General features: G+C 38.1%; 1 protein-coding gene across 6 annotated transcripts in view; it reads left to right on the forward strand.

Moving 5' to 3' along the window:
• LOC110182511 (Poly-(ADP-ribose) polymerase) overlaps positions 1 to 21994 on the forward strand; it is a 252219-nt gene that overhangs the window by 200289 nt on the left and 29936 nt on the right. For 4 of the 6 annotated variants that reach the window (XM_020950560.2, XM_086826001.1, XM_086826000.1 and 1 more), the window contains one exon: positions 10967 to 13309. The exons of the other annotated variants lie outside the window; for them this stretch is intronic. In XM_020950560.2, the coding sequence (XP_020806219.2) occupies positions 10967 to 12260 (1294 nt within the window). In that variant the 3' untranslated portion in view covers positions 12261 to 13309. Of the gene's footprint in view, positions 1 to 10966; positions 13310 to 21994 lie in introns of those variants that run through there. 6 annotated transcript variants of the gene reach the window in all.

Consider the following 21994-nt stretch of genomic DNA (forward strand, 5'->3'; position numbering starts at 1 on the left):
GATATAGTCTTCCGCTCCGGCCCGTTCCGACATATATACGAGTGAGAGTATATAGAAGGCTAACTACAAAGTTTCATTCAGATAGCTTCAAAACTGAGAGTAGTTTGCGTAGAAACGGACAGACGGACATGGCTAGATCGACTCGGCTGTTGATCCTGATCAAGAATATATATACTTTATATAGTCGGAGGTGCCTCCTTCACTGCGTTGCAAACTTCTGACTGAAATTATAATACCCTGCAATTGTATAAATATAAGAGTTCCCGTTGCATTATATCATTTGACTAAGTTTAATTTCCTTAAGCCTTTTCGTAAATTTAAAGCTAATCACGTGGTAGAGTTTGAAAGACCCAATTGACTATTCTTTCCGGACTTGAGATAGAGTGGGTGGTAAGGGGTCAAGTGGGTGGTAAGGGTGCATCAGACCAAGGCAAGATCAGCAAAGCCTTAGTTGATGTATAATCCTTAACTTACTAGTGCATTAAGTCGACTCGCAGATGAACATCAATATAATAGACATCACCTTCTTCACGGAGAAGGTCCTCCGCGTGGTACCTACGGTACGGCTAAAGCGAGCGACAAACTCCCGTGACTTCCACACCAAATGAATTCTTTGACTACCAACCACTTCCATTCACGTCAGTGCATTGTTAAGATTTTCAACCCATGGCAGATGATTAGCATGAAGATAGTCCCCGCCAAGGATATCCCAAGAAGTCATTGTTGTCGAAGAGGAACCTAACCATCACAGGGTTCGAATGACTCTGCGAGCGCAGAATCCATGGGTCAATATTGATTGATCAACCAGCGATTCCTTAAAAAGCTGGAGAAATCCGATCATAAGATTCGGTATGGCATCAGAAAGGCCAAGATCAAGAACTACAAGAGCCGGACAATGTCCTCGAGAGAAGGACGGTTAAGTACAAAAGCCATTGATCAGGGATACAAACGATAAACAGATTTATACACTAACTCTATAGATAGGCCGAGGGTGGGTATAATCATAAAAACTTACCTTAATGCACTTCTATATCGCAATCTTTGCAACTCAGATCTAGCAGTGGCCAGGCTTCAAGCAGCAGACGGAATAGCCATGCTTTTAGAAATCGGCTACATGGCCCACGACCAACCGACACAAGAAAGCGATATACGCAGCCAAAAAGCGTTTAGTTTGAATCGCTAAAAGGAATAAAAGAAACGACTAGGTTGAAAAAAAAACTAGTAAGAGAGCAATCTAGCATCAAATTTATAAGCAAGCCTGGCGGCATAGCAGGACGATATCAGCAGAAGAGTCACAGAAAATCCTGCTGGATACACAATTCCAAGAAAACCAGATTGAAGAACCTGGAACAACAAAAAGCCAAAGGGCAGTCCAACAGATACGAGTGGAAGAGATAGTTATTATGAAAAAAATCCATTGGGCGATTGATTACTTCGACAAATACAAAGTGTCCGAGTTCAAAAGGAATCATACCAGCTATGCTGCAGACAAACAAAAAAATGCATGGGTAAATAGATACAAGATATCTTCCAAGCATGTATAAGGAAGCAAGAGTAGTTTTCATATCAAACCCAGGATTACAGCCCGATTAGCTTATTCCTCATGAAAACACTGGAACGGTTACATTCCACATTAAACGGAGAAAACCCTTTCCGACGCACTACACGAAGTGTAGTAGTGTGGATTGACCATTAACCCAAGTAAACGGAGCTTATGTTCTTTACAAGAAGAAGATCTCCAAATTCAAAAAACCTCACATACATTGTATAGAACTAGAACTATCACAACAAGCAAAGTATCTAGTAGTGATACTATATGCGAAGCCGTCATGGAAACAAAACATCAGTGAAAGAGCCAAGAAAGCAAGCAAGTATTCTACTGCTGTGGAAAGATGTTTAGAAAACTGGGGCATCCACCCCAAGAAAGTTATAATTCCGTACTAGGTGTGCTACTTATGATTTAGCAGAACATTTGTTCAGCCAAAGTAACGTAAAGTCAGTTTGAACTGCTGTTAAATATTTAAAGTTTCATACTAATAAATAAAGGGCAATAAGTCATGTAAGTGTAAGAGGTACCGATCTTCTAAGTACCTTATCTTTGAAAGCAACCGTCACAACGTAGTTTTATTCTTAATAATTGGAAAACGCTTTAGCCATGGCGGCTTAATTGATTAATGCAAGTGATTTTTTGTGTCGATTTATTCCATTAATTACCACTTTTAGTTTTGTGCAGACGCGGATTTCTTACATATCATTTGTTTGGATTTAATATTGTGCACAGTGGTTCAAGGTTTTCCACCAACGAAAAAAAAATTGTTTCGCGGCTTGCCCCTGATGTTCTAGTCTATATACAAGCAAAACCGAAGCCGAAAATGTTAAGGTGGAAAAATTTTAATTTTCGTAAGCCCCTAGTTGCTTGGTCATCTCAATTTCCATGTTCCCTGACTAAAATTAAGAACGTATATTCGCGTAGTAGTATTCACTGTCGGAGAAATTTTGAAATAAAAGAAGCCTTAAGGGTTTAATGTTTAAATTACAATCGCCTAATTTTTCTCGTTCTACTATATTTTTTCTTCTTACGTATGTATCTACACAGAATATACAATATAAATAAATATATATCGACTCTTATAATTTCCAAAGGATTATAGTCGAGATGTTGAATAAGCTACCAAATGGGTAGCAAATGACTGATGATTTGTGTAGCGCCAATGACAAATTCCTCTTATTGTTTTGTGGCTAAAGTTGTGTCTGTGATTTTATATAAATAGAATACGACTTGACCACGAGTCTGGATTGCAAACTTCCCGTTATTATTAATAAAAAACATCTTTCATCTTTTCAAGTGAACGGACGTGTTTTTTTCTTGCGCTGTCGTTTTTGGTTAAAGCTTGCAAATAACCACCGGGGTTAACTTAAATTTTCTATTTTGTGTCAATAACTACCCATTCACTTCGCATGTGCATTCAGCTGTTCTAATTTGTGTTTATAATTGGTTTCATTTCCCAATTTAGTTGTGCTGCTAGTGCTAGCTTTTGCATATTTTGCATTTCCTTTTTGTGCCTTCTTCGTTTAGCTTTTGTTTGCGCCGTCGCCACAGCTAAAAGTTTTTTGCTATCTATTTATCTCCCACGCTCTCCCACTCTCTCGCTTTCGCTGTGCCGATGCACTTCTTATCTACTCTGATCTCCCACGCTCTCTCGCTCTCGCTGTGACTCTTCACTTCTTATCTTCATAGCTCTGTCGATTTTTTTTCTCTTTTTTTTCAAGAACAAGTACAGCATAATGTCCGTAAATATTGTCTGTTTCGTCAAAACCTGCAAGAAGGCTATTTCTGCAGGTGACCTTACAATCGGGAGCTGGCTGTGCGACGTCATACACGCCAAGTGTATTAGTGTTGCAGCTCGGACGGTGGATGATGTACAAAAAAAACATAGGCCTGCATTACTCCTGTGAGGCCTGTCGCGATGTAGAATGGAAAAAGATGTCTTTCATGCGGCAAACCAAAAGCGGTTTTAAGGGCATTTTAACGAGTTTTCGTAAAACTCTTGAAATTTTCTTGGCGCTGGACACCCAATTTAATAGCCTTACGCTATTAAATGAATCTCCTAGGCACAAAAAAACTGCTATTGCATTAATTCCAAGAGATGATATTGAGAGAGAGCGCTAGAAAAGATTCGGTACCCGAATGTGCAGCGGGAGTGCCCGTACCGCCGATGATTTCTGTTTTGTCCCCTGGGGGGTCGCAAATATTGACCCCTTAAAGTCCCGTGTATAATGACATATCTGCCCAGGGTGTTAGGCCCGGAATACCGGCCGACAATGGCACGGCAGATAACCAATCTGCCTTGCCAAAAGCCCTTATAGCGGTTCCACTGACGAGACATATTTTTGTTTCGCGGCTCTCCCCTGATCAAACATCGGAAGATGTTCTCGTCTTTATACAAGGCAACACCAGAGCCGATAAAATTAAGATTAAGGTGGAATATTTCATCTTTTAAAATATATGTCCCTAGCGAACTCTTTAACATTATTTGCTCTACCAACTCCGGCCAGAGAACGTTTTTTGTTAAGGAGTTCGAAGCGAAGAAAAAAAAAAGCGGCCTGTACGAGTAACTCTTCCCAGGCCTGATCATACCACTGCGCCTTCTTCGTCTTCCACTCCCGACCCAAAAAACTAACCTACTTCCTAGCTATTTCCTTTCAGAATGCAAGAAGCATACGTATTAAGCTTCCTAACTTGTATTCTGATAGCCTTTCGTTTGCTTCTCAGGTTATTGTGCTCCCAGAAACCTGGTTAATGCGGAAGATTCTGAGCCGAAAATGTTAAGGTGGAAAAATTTTAATTTTCGTAAGCCTGATTATTAAACATAAGTATCTTCTTCAAACTTGTTGTTGACACATTTTTTTTTCACGTAGAGAGCCCCCTAGTTGCTTGGTCATCTCAATTTCCATGTTCCCTGACTAAAATTAAGAACGTATATTCGCGTAGTAGTATTCTGATAGCCTTTCGTTTGCTTCTCAGGTTATTGTGCTCCCAGAAACCTGGTTAATGCGGAAGATTCTGAGCTCCGAAGTTTTTCCAGCTGTGTTCACAGTATATCGGCTATATCACCCTATCAGACGCGGGGGTGGAGTTCTTATAGCGGTGGACTCCTCACTCACATCAGAATTATTAACCTTCGAGGAATAGAACGATGTTAAATTCCTCTGTGTGAAGCTATCTATCAAAGCTAGCTCCATTTTTATTACCTGTTCTTACATACCTCCATTATCGGAACTTCCTATTTATTGGAATCTCCTTTCCGCAATTCAGATGGTTTCCAGTAGTTTATGGATAGAGACCAGTTGATAGTCCTAGGAGATTTTAATATCCGTGGTGCTATTCGGTGCTTAAATAATTCCACCAATACTCTCCCAACTTCTACACAACATGACTTGACTTTTCGCTGGCTTGTTCTCAAGTCAACTATGTGCCAAATTCCTTACAGCACTTGGTCGATCTTTGCTTTGTCTCTGATCCTGCGAGAGTGAGTTTAGCCAGGATGGCGCCTCTGACGCAGCCCGAAGATCCGTATCATCCAACTTTCAATGTGACTCTTGATTTTGGGTCTGACGTATAGAATATTTCTGACCGTCCAGCCAAAAAAGTCCTATGTTTGCGCAAGACGGACTTTGAACGACTGAATAATTTTATAAACAAGTTAAATTGGTCCGATCTATACATGTGCACTGCCGTGGATATGTTTTACAATGCCATGAATTCATTATTTACTGAATGAGTTTCGTTATACTATCCGTCAATTTCGAATAAACCTCCGTGGTTTACTAACCGACTTACCGACTTAAAATTGAGAAATCTAGGCTGTATGTCACATTTAAATTCACCGGTTCTCAAGCTGTCCTTTCCCCTTATTTATCAAGTCCTTCAAACTTTACCGTGCAGAACGCGCAGTCTTATAAAAACTATTTAAATCATTGTAGGGCCAAGTTCTGACAGGACCCGAAACAGTTTTATAATTTTGTTAACGCTAAACGTAAGACTAAATTATATATAATTACTAGCTGACCCGGCAGACTTCGTACTGCCTCATCCTGAAATACTGGCTATTTATAAGGTTTAAATTTGATATTCACAGACACACACTGTTAAAATACAGTCTGTTAATTAATTTAAAGCTTTCTCATAAACTATATTTTTTGTTTTGTTTTGTGGTGCGTAAATAAACAAAGAAGACGGTTTTCCGACGCGCGAACACGCGACGTATAATTGTCCATGCGCGAAACAGGGAAACTCCAAGTTGATTCCACAAACTTCTAACGACTGTCCTTGCGATTTATTTATGGTCATCGCAAAGGCCAGACGCACTGGAAATTGTAACCGTTTAAAATCGAATGGTAAGTCCGTTGGAATCATCGGTATCCGCGGGATCAAGACATCCTCTCCTTTGTATTTTCCTTTTATGATTGTCGCCTCAATGACGTTATTCATCAGTCTTTTCACAGCCAGTCTTGTTCCATTGCATAGTCGAGGTTGATTAATGTTACGCAGCATGATGACAACTGATCCCACTTTTAACTGCAAATTGTGAGGTGGTAATCCAGGCAATTCCAGTGAATTTAAAAACTCAGTGGGATAGTTGACTACGTCATCCTGGTTCATTACGGTGTCGACTGATTTGAAGGAAACCAACTGTCCTGGAAGAAAATTCTGAATGGTCGCATTAAGATCCTCGACATCTTTATTTTTCGCTGCTAATATTGCTCGTTCACCCAGCCAATTATGGTTATTGAACTTTTGCGCTATATCTGGGAAAACTCGCTGAATAAGTTCCACTTTTGAGTCTGTGATGTGACAGAAATCTGTAGGTAATGTGATGAATCCGGTCGAGGTGTCCACTGCAACTTTATTATTTCCAATGTCTAACAACTGCTTCGCAAACACATATGCAGTTTCATCTTGTTGCAAAAATACTCGCATGTTAGTTGTTAAGTGGAGTGTCTTTACGTACTGCCACAAATTTGATGATTTTAGGCATGCATTTAGTTCAACAGCAACAGTTGATCGGGGAATAACTGGAAGAGTCTGACGAAAATCACCTGACAACAGAATCATGGCCCCACCAAAAATATTTTGGTTGTCACGAAGATCTTTCAACGTTCGGTCCAGTGCCTCCAGTGACCTCTTATGGGCCATTGTGCATTCATCCCAATCAATCAATTTGCATACCTGTAGGATCTTGGCCATTGCGCTATTTTTGGCGATGTTGCAAATTGGTGTTTCTGTGATTTGCATGTTTAGTGGTAATTTCAAGGCAGAATGTGCAGTCCGCCCGCCTTCTAGCAGAGTTGCAGCTATTCCAGATGAAGCCAACGCTAGAGAAACATCATTTCGCGATCTGATCCTCGCCAAAAGCAATGAAATTAAAAACGTTTTTCCGGTTCCTCCGGGAGCATCAAGGAAATAAATTCCACCAGATCCACTGTTCACAGCTTCTATCAAAGTGTCGTACGCAAATACAAAAGTAATCCCGCCCATGACTGCAGAGGAGTTCCTTAGATCCTGTAAGGTTCTGTTCACGGCCCGTCCCGGCTTCGCACGGGCATTAAACATTACATTTAGATTTGTCAATTTTAACACATTCATAATAATAATAATAATATGACACAAATTCATCCTTTATTATTATTTTATTTTTTCAATTATTGAGGTCATAACCCTAAAAGAAAATACATTTATTTTGTTAGAGCTTCTCTGTAAACAATATTTGATGTTGTTTTATTTTGTGGCAGCAAAATAAATTGATTTTCAGGGGCTCCGACTCGCGATAGACCAACATACAGTTGACCATGAGTAAAACATTTATTTCGCAGATTGATCCCTACTAATTCGAAGGTTTGGCCTTGGGACTTGTTAATTATTAATGCGAAAGATGTTTTTACCGGAAATTGAAGCCGTTTAAATGGGATTGACAGATGAGTTGGGATCATCGGTATCCTCGGTATATGAGCTAGTTGACCACTTGCTGGGCCAGTGATAATAGTTGCTACAATTAAATTGTCCTTTAACTCCTTAATAAGCAGCCTCCTCCCATTACACATGCTTGGAGGGTTTAAATTTCTTAAAAGCATGATTGGGATTCCGATTTTTAACGTCAATTCATGGGGTGGCAGTCCAGAAGGGTTCAACGAATTTAAAAATTCCTGTGGATAATGGACTGCATCTTCAATATTCGTTACAGTGTCGATCGATTTGTATGTTTTTGTTTGGCCGGGGACTTTTTGAACAATCAGATTATTTATTTCATTGACAGTATCATTCTTAGGTGATACTATAGCCCGAGAACACAGCCAATGGACGTCTCTTTCGTGCAAATTCTCGATATCAGGGTATACAGAATCTATTAAATTTCTTCTTTCAATATGTTTTGAATGTTTGACAGGAAATGCTTTGATTCAGCTGTCTGCCTGTACATTTTATTTAGAAAACGTTTGTATGGGAAATAGAAAAATACTGTTTTGAGGATTTTCCCGGCAATTAATCGAATTTTTCTCACCTTTTAAACCTTCCCTAGACCTCCACGAATAATTCAAGACCAAGATAAGATAAATCCGTTCAGCCATTCTCGAGTTTTAGCGAGACTAACGAACAGCTGTATATTTTTATATATATAGAAGATTTTATTTGTCCCGCAAGGAAGCCAGTTGAGATCCTTATTGTTCACATTATTTATAAATGACCTGCCCAAAGTCATGACCAACTCCAGAGTGCTTATGTACGCGGATGACGTCAAGCTTTTCGTGTAATACAATGACGTCGCCTGTCAGTCGGATTTACAAACAGATCTTAATAATTTTTAAACTTGGTGCCGTGTAAATTGTAAATGTATAAACTGAATGGCTGGAAATGTACGCTAATGACATTTTCTTGTGTTGTTGTTAAGCTTGCTATTTACACGGTGAACTTCTGCTCTTTGGAAAGAATTAATTTAGTTGATGATTTGGGAGTCCGCTTGGACCCAAAACTTGACTTTATTGATCAAATTTTGTCTAAGGTGAATAGAGTCAGGGGTGTGCTTGGATTTATTAAACGGTGGTCGAAGGAATTTAATAACCCCTACGTCACTAAACTCTTCTAAACCTCTTTGGTTCGTCCTTTCTTAGAAAACGGATGCTGCGTTTGGAGCCCTCTGTACGGCGTCTATAGTAAACGCATCGAGTCGGTTCAAAAAAACTTTTTACTTTTCGCTCAACGCGGTTTAAAATGGGATGCAAACCAAAGATTACCTTCCTATTCTAATAGACTTCTTTTATTAAACTTACCGTCCTTAGCCAATCGTAGAACGAATAACCTTTATTTATAACCTTATCCATGGTGATGTGGAATGTGCTGACTTGTTGAGTCTGCTCAATTTCCAATTATCAAGTAGAAGTACTAAATCTTATATATACTATTGTTGCGCGACTATAGACCTTCATAGAACTGCTTGAACGTTTTAGAGTCTTATGTGCAAATTATAAGGATTCTTAGACACTAATCTCCAACGTAGATAGCCTTCCTAAATTAAAATCTTTAGTAAACATGCAAGCAACAACCTGGCAGAACGCCGGTAGTCAATTTCCTTGTATTCTGTCCTATATTTTCAATTGCGCCTACTTCCACCTATCCCAAACAGGCACGTGCCTGCCCTGCAGTACCTGTCATCAGTAATTCATCAACGTTTCATCAGCATTCAAGGGGGTGTTGTTGATTTTTCACCGATGACAGGCCATACAAACTGTTGATTTATTTAACATGGGCATGTCCTAGGCTGTCATCAATAAAAATTCATCAACAATTAATCGAGGATTCATCAACAATTCATCAACAAATTCACCAACAGTTCATAATAAATTCATCGATGAGTCATCAACAATTCATCGATGTTTCATCAACAAATTTCTCAACGGCCGGGCCATGGTACTGCCGACAAATGCCGTCTAGACTACCGCCGTAACTGTATCGTGGACAGAAGTAGTAGTAGTAGTCGCAGTCGGCAGAGGGTCGACTCGGTAGAAGTCGCAGTCGGCGCGTTGATGACATGTTGATGACAGTGACCTATTGATAACACGCAGTACTGCAGGTGTACTGACCGTAGTGCATCAACTTCCATTAAATAGCTCTAAAACTAAGACACTAGTTTCCGTAAAAACGGAAAGGTGGGTGGACTGGCGGATCGACTCTGCTTTTGATACTGATTAAAAATATATATACGTTATAGGGACGAAGTTGAGCATTCACTGCATCGCAAACTTCTTACTAAAATTACAATACCCTCCAAGGGTATTATGAATTTGACCACTATGTGTACAAGTAAATCAATTCACACTAGGCATTACACTGATTTTCAGTATGAAGAAAATGAATGAGAATAAAAGAACATACATTAAATCGGATTAGATTTAACACAATACCTATAACGAGAAGCGTTAACAAGGTTGGGCGGATAATAAAGGACACTAACAACCAGTCTTTAAGAAAGAAACAATACGTAAACATTTAACAACACATTAGCACATTTTTCTCTTGTATGTTCTGCTAACTAGACTTGATAAAAGACTCCCTCCAATCCGACGAAATCCTAACGGAGACTTTCTCGGTGCCGTAACATAATCAAATGTTAGTTAAAGGACAGCTCCTGTTTACCAAAGATTAATAAAAAGAATATTTTGCATAATAACGGACGGACAAGCACATGGTGTGGGGTGGGTCAAATAATTGGTAATAGAGCACTAATTTATACATTCTTACATCTTGATTTCTTAAATTTTTATAACATTTATGGCTTAAAGTACATTTATTATCCTAGTCTTGGTCCATCCGTTATGGGGGACTGTATGTACATATATCAGAAGAAGAAAAAAGGCCCATTTCCGACCAAATTTTTATTATTAAGTTAGTGCAGCATAAGGCTAACGCAACAACCAAAATAATTTCGGTCGTATTATATCGGTCAGTAAAAGACCGTCTCGTGTTTTCGTTCAATGAGAAACCGAGACCTAAGGGCTCGAACAATGAGAAATATTTAATTGTTTAGAGCTAGAGCGAACCGTCTCATTTTATTTGATATTTCAGCGAACAAGAGAAACGCAGAGAAACTTTGTTAAACAAATAAACAAATAAACAAATACTACAGACCACGCATTTCTGATTATTTACTGGATATATTTCCACATTTTTGCTCTGTGTCTGTCTTTTTCACAATACTTAACTAAATTCGAATAAGTAATCTGTTAAATGTGACATTCTTCGAAACTAATAAAAACTACATGTTGCAGAACGATAATAGGGATACAACTGTTTATACTAAATACCAGAGGTTCACTAACATATACATATGCTTATAATATAATAAAACATAGCTGTCATACGAGCGGAACAAACAAACATATTATATTAATATATGCGTTTTGATCTTAATTTCAGATACTGGATTTTTCGATCTTGGGGTCGAATTGGTACCACTATTGGAAATTCAAAAATTGAGGTGTTTGATACAATTATCCCCGCCATCAAAGTCTTTCAAAAAGTTTATTTTGATAAAACTGGAAATGATTTCGAAAAGAGAGACAACTTTGTTAAAATTACTGGACATATGTACCCAATAGAAATTCAGTATGATGACAAACCGAATATTTGTTTACATGAAACACAAACATCTGTTAATTCGAGTCTTGATGCCTCCGTACAAAATTTAATACGGCTTATGTTCGATGTTGATTTTATGAAAAGGACATTGATGGAGTTTCATATTGATATGGAAAAAATGCCATTGGGAAAACTCAGCGTAATTCAAGTACAATCTGCTTATAAAGTGTTAAGCGAAATATTTGAATTAATCAAATCTGGATCCAGTAATGTAAAACTTATTGATGCGACAAATCGATTTTATACCTTGATTCCTCATAGTTTTGGAATACAGTCTCCAGACTTAATTAAAACTTATAAACAAATCGAAGATTTACGAGAAGTATTAGATTCGCTAGCTGAAATCGAGGTTGCCTATAACTTGATAAAAAGCGAAAATTCTAATGAAAGCATGAATCATTTGGACAAACAGTATGCGCAATTAAATGCTAAATTAGATCCATTAGATAAAAGTACTGAAGAGTTTTCCATTCTTAAAAATTATGTTAAGAATACTCATGCTTCAACCCATAGCGCATACGAACTGGAAATAGTGGATGTGTTCAAAGTACAGCGTCAAGGGGAATCAAGGCGTTATAAACCATTCAAGAAGTTACATAATAGAAAACTATTATGGCACGGCTCCCGTATAACAAATTTTGCCGGCATATTATCACATGGTTTGAAAATCGCACCTCCAGAAGCTCCACCAACTGGTTATATGTTTGGCAAAGGAATTTATTTTGCAGATATGGTGTCAAAATCAGCCAATTATTGTTGCACAACCCAGCAAAACTCAACTGGATTAATGCTTCTTTCTGAAGTTGCCTTGGGAGATATGATGGAATGCACTGGAGCTAAATATGTTACAAAACTCCCGAAGGATAAACACAGTTGCTTCGGTCGAGGTGTTACAATGCCTAATCCAAAGGAAAGTTATTTTCGAAGTGATGGAGTTGAAATACCTTTGGGGCAAGCAGTCACCAATTCAAGTATAAAATCGTCATTAATTTACAATGAATATATTGTGTATGATGTTGCCCAGGTGAATGTGCAGTATCTGTTTCGGATGGAATTTAAATACAAATATTAGCTTGAACATATGAACATATAAAATTTTACGGAATAGTAATTTTTTAAGGGTATTAATCAATTAAAAAGAACACAGTAAAACTAAAAGTTAACTACTACTATCGCAAAAAGCATTTTGTTTGCGTAAGAAACTATGGGATTTGGAAGGATTGATTCTTTTAAAAAATTGATTTGCAACGTATGAGCAAGGGCGCGCACCACTTTTTAAATTTTGGAAAAGCTCGGCAAATACCTTACGAAAATACATACTTTCGAAAGTTAGCACCCAGCTAAAATTAAAAATAAATAAATATTTTCTTTAATATAATAAAAATCATTTCCAAGATGCTCCCGTTACATAGACAGATTTAAGAAAAAACGGGCTATGTGACTAACCGGAAACATAAGTAAAAGGATTTGTGTCCAAAATGATTGTATTATGAAGATACTGGCGTAAGGCTTAATAGAAAATTATAATCTGATCCCGTGGAAAAAAATAAATAATTCCGTTTCTCTTTTACTTTAAGCTGCCACCATTTCTTCGAAATATCTAAAGAAAATTAAAAGTAATTTTTTCTAAAAATAGGAGCTACGGCAGAATCTGTAGGGCAAATAAAAAACATAATCACTAAAATTGGGACCAGTGTCATACCTCCTGAAAGGGCTCTCTCTTTTTTTTTATTGAAAATTGAACAGCAATACCTAAATATAAAACAACTCAATAAACAACGTGGGTGCGATATCTACTCCGGATATTTGAAAATATTTGAAGAGAAATTAAAATGTAGGCCTGATGAATAGCTTGCACCGAAAATGAAGTTTCGTTACAAAACATATTGAACCGTTTCCAGAATATTATTGATGCAAGAGGAGGACAGGGAAACACTTTCGGATGTAACACAGTGTTTACTTATTTATAACCATGGTTTTAATGGTTCAACAGGTCATGGCTTACATAAACATAAATTTAAAATTACTGAACTCTCTATTTGTGATTTAAATAATTTGCATTACATGGTAAATCAAAAATCAAGGGTTATTTGGTTGAATAAATCGTTACAATCCACAAAATATTGCCGTCTTTTAAAATTTTTATATATTACGGAAACAGTTCTCTTATTCTAACGAAAAGGAAGTTAGTTTTAACAAGGAAGGGAGGTAACTTCGGCACGCCGAAGTTTATATACCCTTGCAGATAGAACTTCTATGAATAGGAATCAATACAATATAAATTATATATATTTGTGTTAAAAAACAATGTAGTAATACCTGCTGTCATTTTATTCACCTATACATATTATATTTTCAATTTTACATTCACTGATTTGCATTTTTCCTCCACATCAAACGATCGTTTGTAAGGCACCTATATGATACAGTCGTCCGATTTTCATGAAATTTGACACAAAATTTAAGACTTATATAAAATGGCTATACCTTAAATTTGATGAAAATCAGCTGAAAACTGAAAAAGTTATAAATTTAATTGTATTAATTTCTCGATCGTTCCTACGGGAGCTATATGATATAGTAGTCCGACTTTCATAAAATTTTATACAAAATTGTAGAGTATAGTAAAATGGCTATATCTCAAATTTGAGGCAATTCTATTGAAAACTGAAAAAGTTAAAATTTTTTTTGTACAAATTTTCCGATCATTCCTATGGCAGCTGTAGGATATAGTCTTCCAAACCGGCCCGTTCCGACATATATACGAGTGAGAGTATATAGAAGGCTAACTACAAAGTTTCATTCAGATAGCTTCAAAACTGAGAGACTAGTTTGCGTAGAAACGGACAGACGGACAGACGGACATGGCTAGATCGACTCGGCCGTTGATCCTGATCAAGAATATATATACTTTATATAGTCGGAGGTGCCTCCTTCACTGCGTTGCAAACTTCTGACTGAAATTATAATACCCTGCAAGGGTATAAAAATCTGAAAATCTACTATCACTCTTACAAGGATAATGAAATATCTGTGAAATTCGATGGGAACATGTCGCCTGCGTACGTACATACATATGTATAAATAAGACTGTAACACTTTGTTGTTATGCCAACAGAATGCACATACTCAAGTGCAGTCGAAATATGATCCGCACTCGATAAAAGCGACCGCCCAAATTGCTAAGTCAGCGTTCCAACACTTGACCGTCGCAGTGTATACATATGTATGTATGTGCGCGCATGACTCTGTCAGCTAGCCAGCAACGTTTTGGTTGTTGTTCATAATAAGCCTAAACAAAATTTATGTAAAACGGCTGCTCACTGCTTCACCGTGGACAGCACTTAAGCTAAAGATTATTTAATAAAAATCTATCGGAGGAGACTGACATCTTCTCCAAAAAGGAAAACAACCGGATCTACATTTTAGAATTGGATAATTATATACCTACATTGGGAACTGGATCTAAATCTATATTTTGGATTGTTATTATATTAAAGATCTGTAATTCTGATCGTCTAATCCAAAGAGTTGTCTACGTTATTAGAAATAAACCACAATTTCATGCATTGCCTTGACATAATTTTGATTGCCATAAATTGTAAAAATCCTATAAATGAAGAAAAATTCAAATTATTTAGTTTTTAACGTTCACCACGTATTGGGAGAGCTTTTCATGGCACTCTATGCCCCAACAGTACACAAAATTTTATTACATGGATATAAAATTATAAACAAATCAATTGTTCCAGTTGTTTTTTTAAAAGACGGTGCTTTGAAAGAAATGCACAAAGTGTTTAAAGCTGACTGAAAGCATCACCCCTAGAAATGTAGCAGTATTGACACAGAGCTATTGATACGTCTGATCCTCTACTTTCTATTTTCTGTGTCTCAAAGGTGTAAAATAAAAAAAAAAAGTAGTTTTCTATCCAAGGCTATAGAACATTTTGATAAGATGATGAATCTTGAGTGGAGGAGATACAGATTAAAGATAAAACAAATGAAGCTGATGAATGACACTATTTTGACGTTTTAACACGTTTCGAAGAAGAATAATATGACAACATTTTTCTCTATTTATAGTTAAGAAATTACCAACTGTTCTCGAGATAAAAATTTTTAATTTATATATTTAAAAATTTATTTTTTTGTCAACTGTGCGAGCAGGCATGGTCAAATTCCAAAAGTAACAAAAACCAAAATTTTACCTCATATATAAAATACATTCAAAATTTAAAACAATGTCTAAAATTTTAATTTATCCAAAAAAAAGTGTATGTTTTAGCCATAGTTATATGGTTAAATCTACCACATTTAACGTGCATATTTACATATAAGTGGAAAATACTTAGTCAAAGAGTGTTTCACCTCTGTAGTTTACATCGGTGCTTGCGTCCTTATCCTCAAGATGGCGCATTTTGAGGCTCAGGCTCCCGTATGTAAGATAAAGCGGTAGCAGGCTGTCAAGATGCCGTACAGTCTAATATGCGGTTGGGATTCTGACTCTGCAGCTGTTTCAGCGCCAATTCCCCTTGGATAGCGATGCGAAGAGTGCCGTTGCCTTTGTTCCCATCGATAGCCTAGCCCCCTCCCACAGCGCTTCTTGCGGAAGGACCGTTTGCGTCAGCCACTTTCTCGTCAGGCAATCCGAGTATTATATTTACGAAGCTGCTTTCCGTTCCCACGTTTGGTTGAAAATAAAAAGTCTTAAAAGTGACGCATTGTCGTCTGCACCCACAATAAAATGCTGGTCCTTTGGGCTGGCTTCTTTTAGGGCTCCTGAGTTCTTTTAGTGGAGCTAGCCTGTCGGGTGCTATGTAGCAGGAAGCTTCCAGGTGGCGCTTCTTCTTGCTTTTTAGCATCACCACAGTCAGCTCATCAGACCTGTAAGGTTAGCTTGAAGACCGTTCCGTACGAGTATGGCAGTTATGTTCCTGCTGGCCCATGGTGGGTAGTATACGATTTATCTTGAGGACTTTAGTCCGGCAACGGCATTGCCATGGCTCTTGGACTTAAGCTACATCCGCGGACCCTTGCTCCATGGCAATGAGGATCATGCTTTAATGGAGATTGAGCATTAGCACCCTAAGGAACATGGGAACCGCGCTCAACTTCACTCGGTTGGCTACTAACGTCAGATCAACGTACTCCTCCTCCACAGACTCGTCTAGCGTTAGTTTCTTGGCGACGTCAACGATGGTTTCCAGATCTAGGTCTTTCCCCACCTCTCTTGCTTTGAGGATATGCGCATCCTTATCACCGGGGTGGCGTTTTTTGAGACGCAGGTGTACGCTGGGGTAGTGTAATATATGAAACGATTGATAATTCGTTTTAAGCACGTCTGTGCTGATTGAGTCTTTATTTGTGAATAATTCGTAGTTCTTTTAAACTAAGGCTTGCTAGCTGTCGGCGCAGCGGCAGAGCAGCCGTTTTATATATTTATATATATTGAAAGTAACAAAATAAAACTGTGCAGAGGGAGAGAGTTATGCATGCACATATGCATAAAGGCGGTCAGCATGGGACCCATGCTGACTCAGGTCTAAGAGGTGAATGCAATGAGTGCATGTCGTATTACATTTGCACTGAAATTTGTTTAGGCACTTTTAGGCACTTGGCACGCTGTTGCTGATTGACAAGGGTAATGCCCTATGTGTATTATTTGTATAACAACAAGGTGTTGTGACCTCGGCTAACAAATTGTTGCCGCTCAATATTTATATTAAGTAATAGGAACTCATATGGGCATACACTACATCTCCCTCCTTTTGAAAAATAACGTAATACAATGGAGTTATTTTTCTTATTTAAATAATTTATTATTTGTATTTATTATTAACTAGCTGTACCCTGCCACGTTTCTCTGTGGTATATTATGGTTAAGAGGGCACTTCTGAATACATCAAGGTTCTGGCAAAATCATCTTCCTGGCATAAGGTGAAGAAGGCAGTCAGAGTTGTCGCTGGCAGATTCAGGACTCTTTCTTGCACATTTCTTTCTGTGAAATAGACACGTTGACCATTCTCCAAATGGACTGCCAAGTGAACTAAAGCTGGATAGCGTTCATGAATGGGGAACAAAAAAATTATCCATGCAGCCTCGTTGCTGCTTATGTATCTTCCAGCCTGGTATTGAGATATTTCATCGACAACTCGTACTGCATTGCTGTCACCATTTTCTGCCTGAACACCAAAAACTGCCATATCGCTGCCTTTACTCACGTACTTGCAGATATATTTAATCGATTTCACGGAATTGCAATATTCTACGTTGATGTGCGCTTTGTATGATTTTGACAATAGTGGTGAGTATGGAACCACCCAACGATTGTCTACCTCAATATCACCAATTCTCATGTTTAAATTTGCAGTTGACCGTCTCCTATACAGAGGATATCCATCGTCCCCTGTTACGGTGTTGGCTGTAAATGCTCGAGGATATCGCTTGGAACACTTCCCGTCTACCATGCATGGTTAACATGGGTTGAGGCTACCACATGGGCCATGGATCATGTTCTTGATGACAACTTCATGCATATCCTTATCAACCTCGGCCCATGGAGTCTCAGCGCATATAACATCGTCGATTTCATCTGGAGTAATTTTATCATACAGCCAAATCAGTATGTGCGCATGCGGCAATCCTCTCTTCTGCCATTCTACTGAATACATCCAGCACCGCACAGATCTAAAAACTCCATGTTTCCCAATGAAATCCATCAGTGACTTGAGCTTTTGTCTGAAAACACGGGCTGTGATGTCATGCCTATCCCTATACGATTGTCCAGGAAATAACAGCTGTACTATCTCGTCCCAAGCTGGATTGCATGTGAAGGTGATAAATAAGTCTGGACGGCTGTGGCAACGAACATATGCCATGGCATTTTGAGCATATTCATGCATGTGGCGTGGACTACCTATGTATGAGGATGGCAAAATCGTGAGCTTTCCAACGTTGGTTGTATTACGGTCATTCATCACAGCATCCCGCAAATGTATATATTCATCGGACCGAAGTTTCGTCTGATTCAATCGGAGGAACAGCAAACGTTCTGTTTCAATTTTTGCATACATATCGACAATGTACTGATGAAACAACTGACGATATTTCAATATATGATTGCAATCGGTCCTCCGAACCATTAACCTGTATGAGTAAAAGTTCATCGCGCTGCACTTTTTATTCGTTTCGACACCATTGAATGGATCTACCATCTTCACATTGAAATGGTATCCATCGGCACCATCCCAGAAGATGAGTGGATACTGCAAAGCATCGTAACAACGGTGAGTTTCTGCGACGTTTAGCAATCGATCGTTTCGTCGATGGAGAATAATATCTCGAGGTTGGAACTGATCCCCGACGATGACAATTGCCACTTCGTCTATAGTTGGAGCATTATATCTCTTGATATGTTCTCCAGCAGGCGTTTTGTCTGCATGAATGACAATTTTATGGGTATCCGAAGGCATCATATCGATTGCTGTTTTGAATAAAAGCACCAAATTGTTCCGTTCGTGAAAAAGCTTCTGTAGCTGCGAAATAATGTGCCTCTTCAGCGTATTTAGGTATTGATTCCATAACGTGCATCTACTTCATTTCCATCATCACCAAGAAGAAGAAATTTGTGTTCGCTGTCTGGGAACGGAAGCAGGGAACCGGCTTTATGATAGATTTGTCCTTTGATTTTAAAAGTTGGCATGAATTGTGCAGTTATAATTTCCGCACCAAATGACGTCATTTGAAAGCAAGAGTTGTATTTCCTAATGTTCGACAGGAAATGCTTCGATTCTGCAGTAGATCCAGCGAATAGAGAGTGCAGAGGCTCTGGTGGTGCTTCAAGTTGAGGCAATTCCACTTTCCCGGAAGCGCAACACAATCCTTTTGGTTCGTTTTTGAATTTGAGAGCCTGACGGTATATGCACACCTGATGCATTCGTCCAATAACGACATTCGATTCGAGCTGTAATCAATAGTTGGATTATATCTGAATGCAAGACGATTGTATTGCAGGTTTTGATCTTCTGCAAGCTGTAAACGCGCTTTAGCTACCCTTGTTCTGTCGCGTTCATTATTTTGAGAGTGAATCAAATCGATTGCTGCAGAACGCGACTGCCTAACTCTCAATCGTTTTCTCTCAAGCCTATCTGCTCGTCTTTCTGCTGATTCCTCGTTACTTACTTACTTACTGAACCTGAACAAAAAAATAAAATTTTTTCTCCAATTTCTTATTTAAATTTTTTTTGAATGTTTGACAGGAAATGCTTTGATTCAGCTGGCTGCCTGTAGAGGGCGCAGCAGTAGGGGCACGGGGAAATGCGAAAAAAGTGATATATTCGCAAATGCAGATAAGCTATCAACATCAAAAGTAGACAATAACCGAGCTGGAACCTCAACGCATGTTCTCTAAAAATTTGGGCTTAAACGGTTCAGAACTTTTCAACTTTCTTCTTTCAATATGTTTTGAATGTTTGACAGGAAATGCTTTGATTCAGCTGCCTGCCTGTAGAGGGCGCAGCAGTAGGCGCACGGGGAAACGCTAAAAAAAATGATATATTTGCAACCGCAGATAAGCTATCAACATCAAAAGTAGACAATAACCGAGCTGGAACCTCAACGCATGTTGTGTAAAAATTTGGGCTTAAACGGTTCAGAACTTTTCAAGTCTATGAAGGATGTAGACACGAACAGAGCATTTTTATATATATAGATTTGTTTTTATTAAATATATTTCTTGTTGTGTCTTATATTTTTGCGTGTTGTATTATCAATTAAAAGTTTTTAATCTATCCTTGGACTGTTTGAGTTTTATTTTTATTTCCGGATATAACTATATTATTATTATTTTCTATTTTTTCTACTCTATAGGGCCCTGTGTATTTAAAATCTAACTTAATAGAACTTTATCTCCTATTGATAAATTTATGTCTTTAATTTTTTTATCATAAATTTCTTTATTTTGTCTCTTATTGTTCTCTAGCATTAACCTAGCTCTTTTATATGCTACTTCTAGTCTAAATTTACTTTCTTTAGCGTAGTCATCTATATTATAGATTACTTCTATATTATGCTCTGTATTAAATTGCTTTGGAAGATTATTCGTTTTTCCAATGACTAATTCATATGAACTATAGTCATGTGCCATAGAGGGAGTTGTATTGAAACAAAATAAGAAATATTGAAGCCATACGTCCCAATCAGTTTTATCAACTGATATATATGAACGTATGTACTCCTTAAAAGTTCGATGACTTCTTTCGACAGTATAGAATTCTTATATTCTGTTCCCATGTCCGTAATGAACGTCTTCATTGGACCGAATTTCAGAATAAAAGATTCAAATATTGCTTTAGCGACTGTATTTGCGCTTTTATTTGGTATAGGTATTGCGACCAAGTATTTAGTCAAGTCACAGATTAATGTGATTGCGTACGCATTACCATTATCAGATTTGGGTAGTGGACCAATGGTGTCCGCTATAACTCTATCGAAAGCATGTATAGGTGTTTCAGTCATGGTTAAAGGAGTTTTTGTATATTTATTTATTGTTGCTTTCTGGCATTTTTCACACATCTTATTATGTAATTGGTAATGTACTTGGACATACCTCTTTTTACTTTGGCCAAAGTTTTTGTAATGCCTGTATGTCCTCCTTGTAGTGGATCATTATGTAATGTAGACAATACAGTTTTTCTTTTCCTTTATTTATTTGGCTCACCGGACTGAGTAGCGCTACTCTTAATAATTTTAATATTTTAGGGCCCATATTTTTAAAATTATCAATTGAAACTTGTTCAAAGATATTTCCCCACGGTGCCATTTTCAGTTCGCGAATATCATGTATACCGGCTTGCTTTTCAAGCCTTTGGAAGAACTGACCTCAGTAAATAGTTCCATTAGTGTACAGATCGTTAACATTATATCTTGCAGTAATAGTTTTTCCATGTTTAAAGAAACATGTCATGTTTTGTACATGCAAGGTCACTACTTTACGTACTTCATCATTTGTAATGACTTCATATACGTTGGGCTTTGAAGCTTTGTCTATAGATTGCCTAGGCAATTCAACTTTATCATTTCCTGCGCAGGATTTTTATCTACTATGACTACTACTACTAGTGACTTTATTTATATTTCCAGTTATTTCTTGTAATAACGCATCAGATACATAATTATCTTTGTCTCTTAGATACTCCACTGTAAAATTATACCTCCTCTAATTCAAGTCTCATTTGCGTTATTTTGGAACTAGGGTTTGTCATTGAAAACAAAAATGTTAGTGGTCTATGGTCTGTTTTTAGTACAAAGTGGGTCCCATATATATAGGGTCTAAACTTGGTGATTGCCCAATGAATGGCGGTTAACTCTTGTTACTTTCTCCTTTTGTAAATGCTTTGGAAGCGTAAGCTACTGGTAATTGATCCTGCCGCTAAAGATCCTGTACTGGAAAATAGCTCCCGCGACGCAGTCAGAAAGTATATAACCCGTAGTGGTTAAAATCATAAGTCGGGGGCGTCGTGGAGCTCGAATGAGTGCTTCCGCTTTATTACGCATCATACATAGAACTGACTAGCTTAAACATAAGGGCTGCGCTCCTGACCGATAAGCTAAGCTTAACAGTGCGGGAGCGGGCCCGAGAAGTGGAGCGCAAACTAGTTCGTCCTGTATAAGCGCTGCCGCGTTCTGCAGGGTGTCCTGGCTTGCAGCGGAAATTGCCTATGCGCACCGGAGTGCAACTGAGGAGCGGTGGACAAAGGCCGTGGAGTAGCTGAGGAGTGCCGGGGGGAGGCGCAGGATCCTAGAGGA

Source organism: Drosophila serrata, unplaced genomic scaffold (assembly GCF_035046125.1).
Source record: "Drosophila serrata isolate PLE 108 unplaced genomic scaffold, ASM3504612v1 contig_123, whole genome shotgun sequence".
In the NCBI taxonomy this organism is placed as follows: Eukaryota; Metazoa; Arthropoda; class Insecta; order Diptera; family Drosophilidae; genus Drosophila; species Drosophila serrata.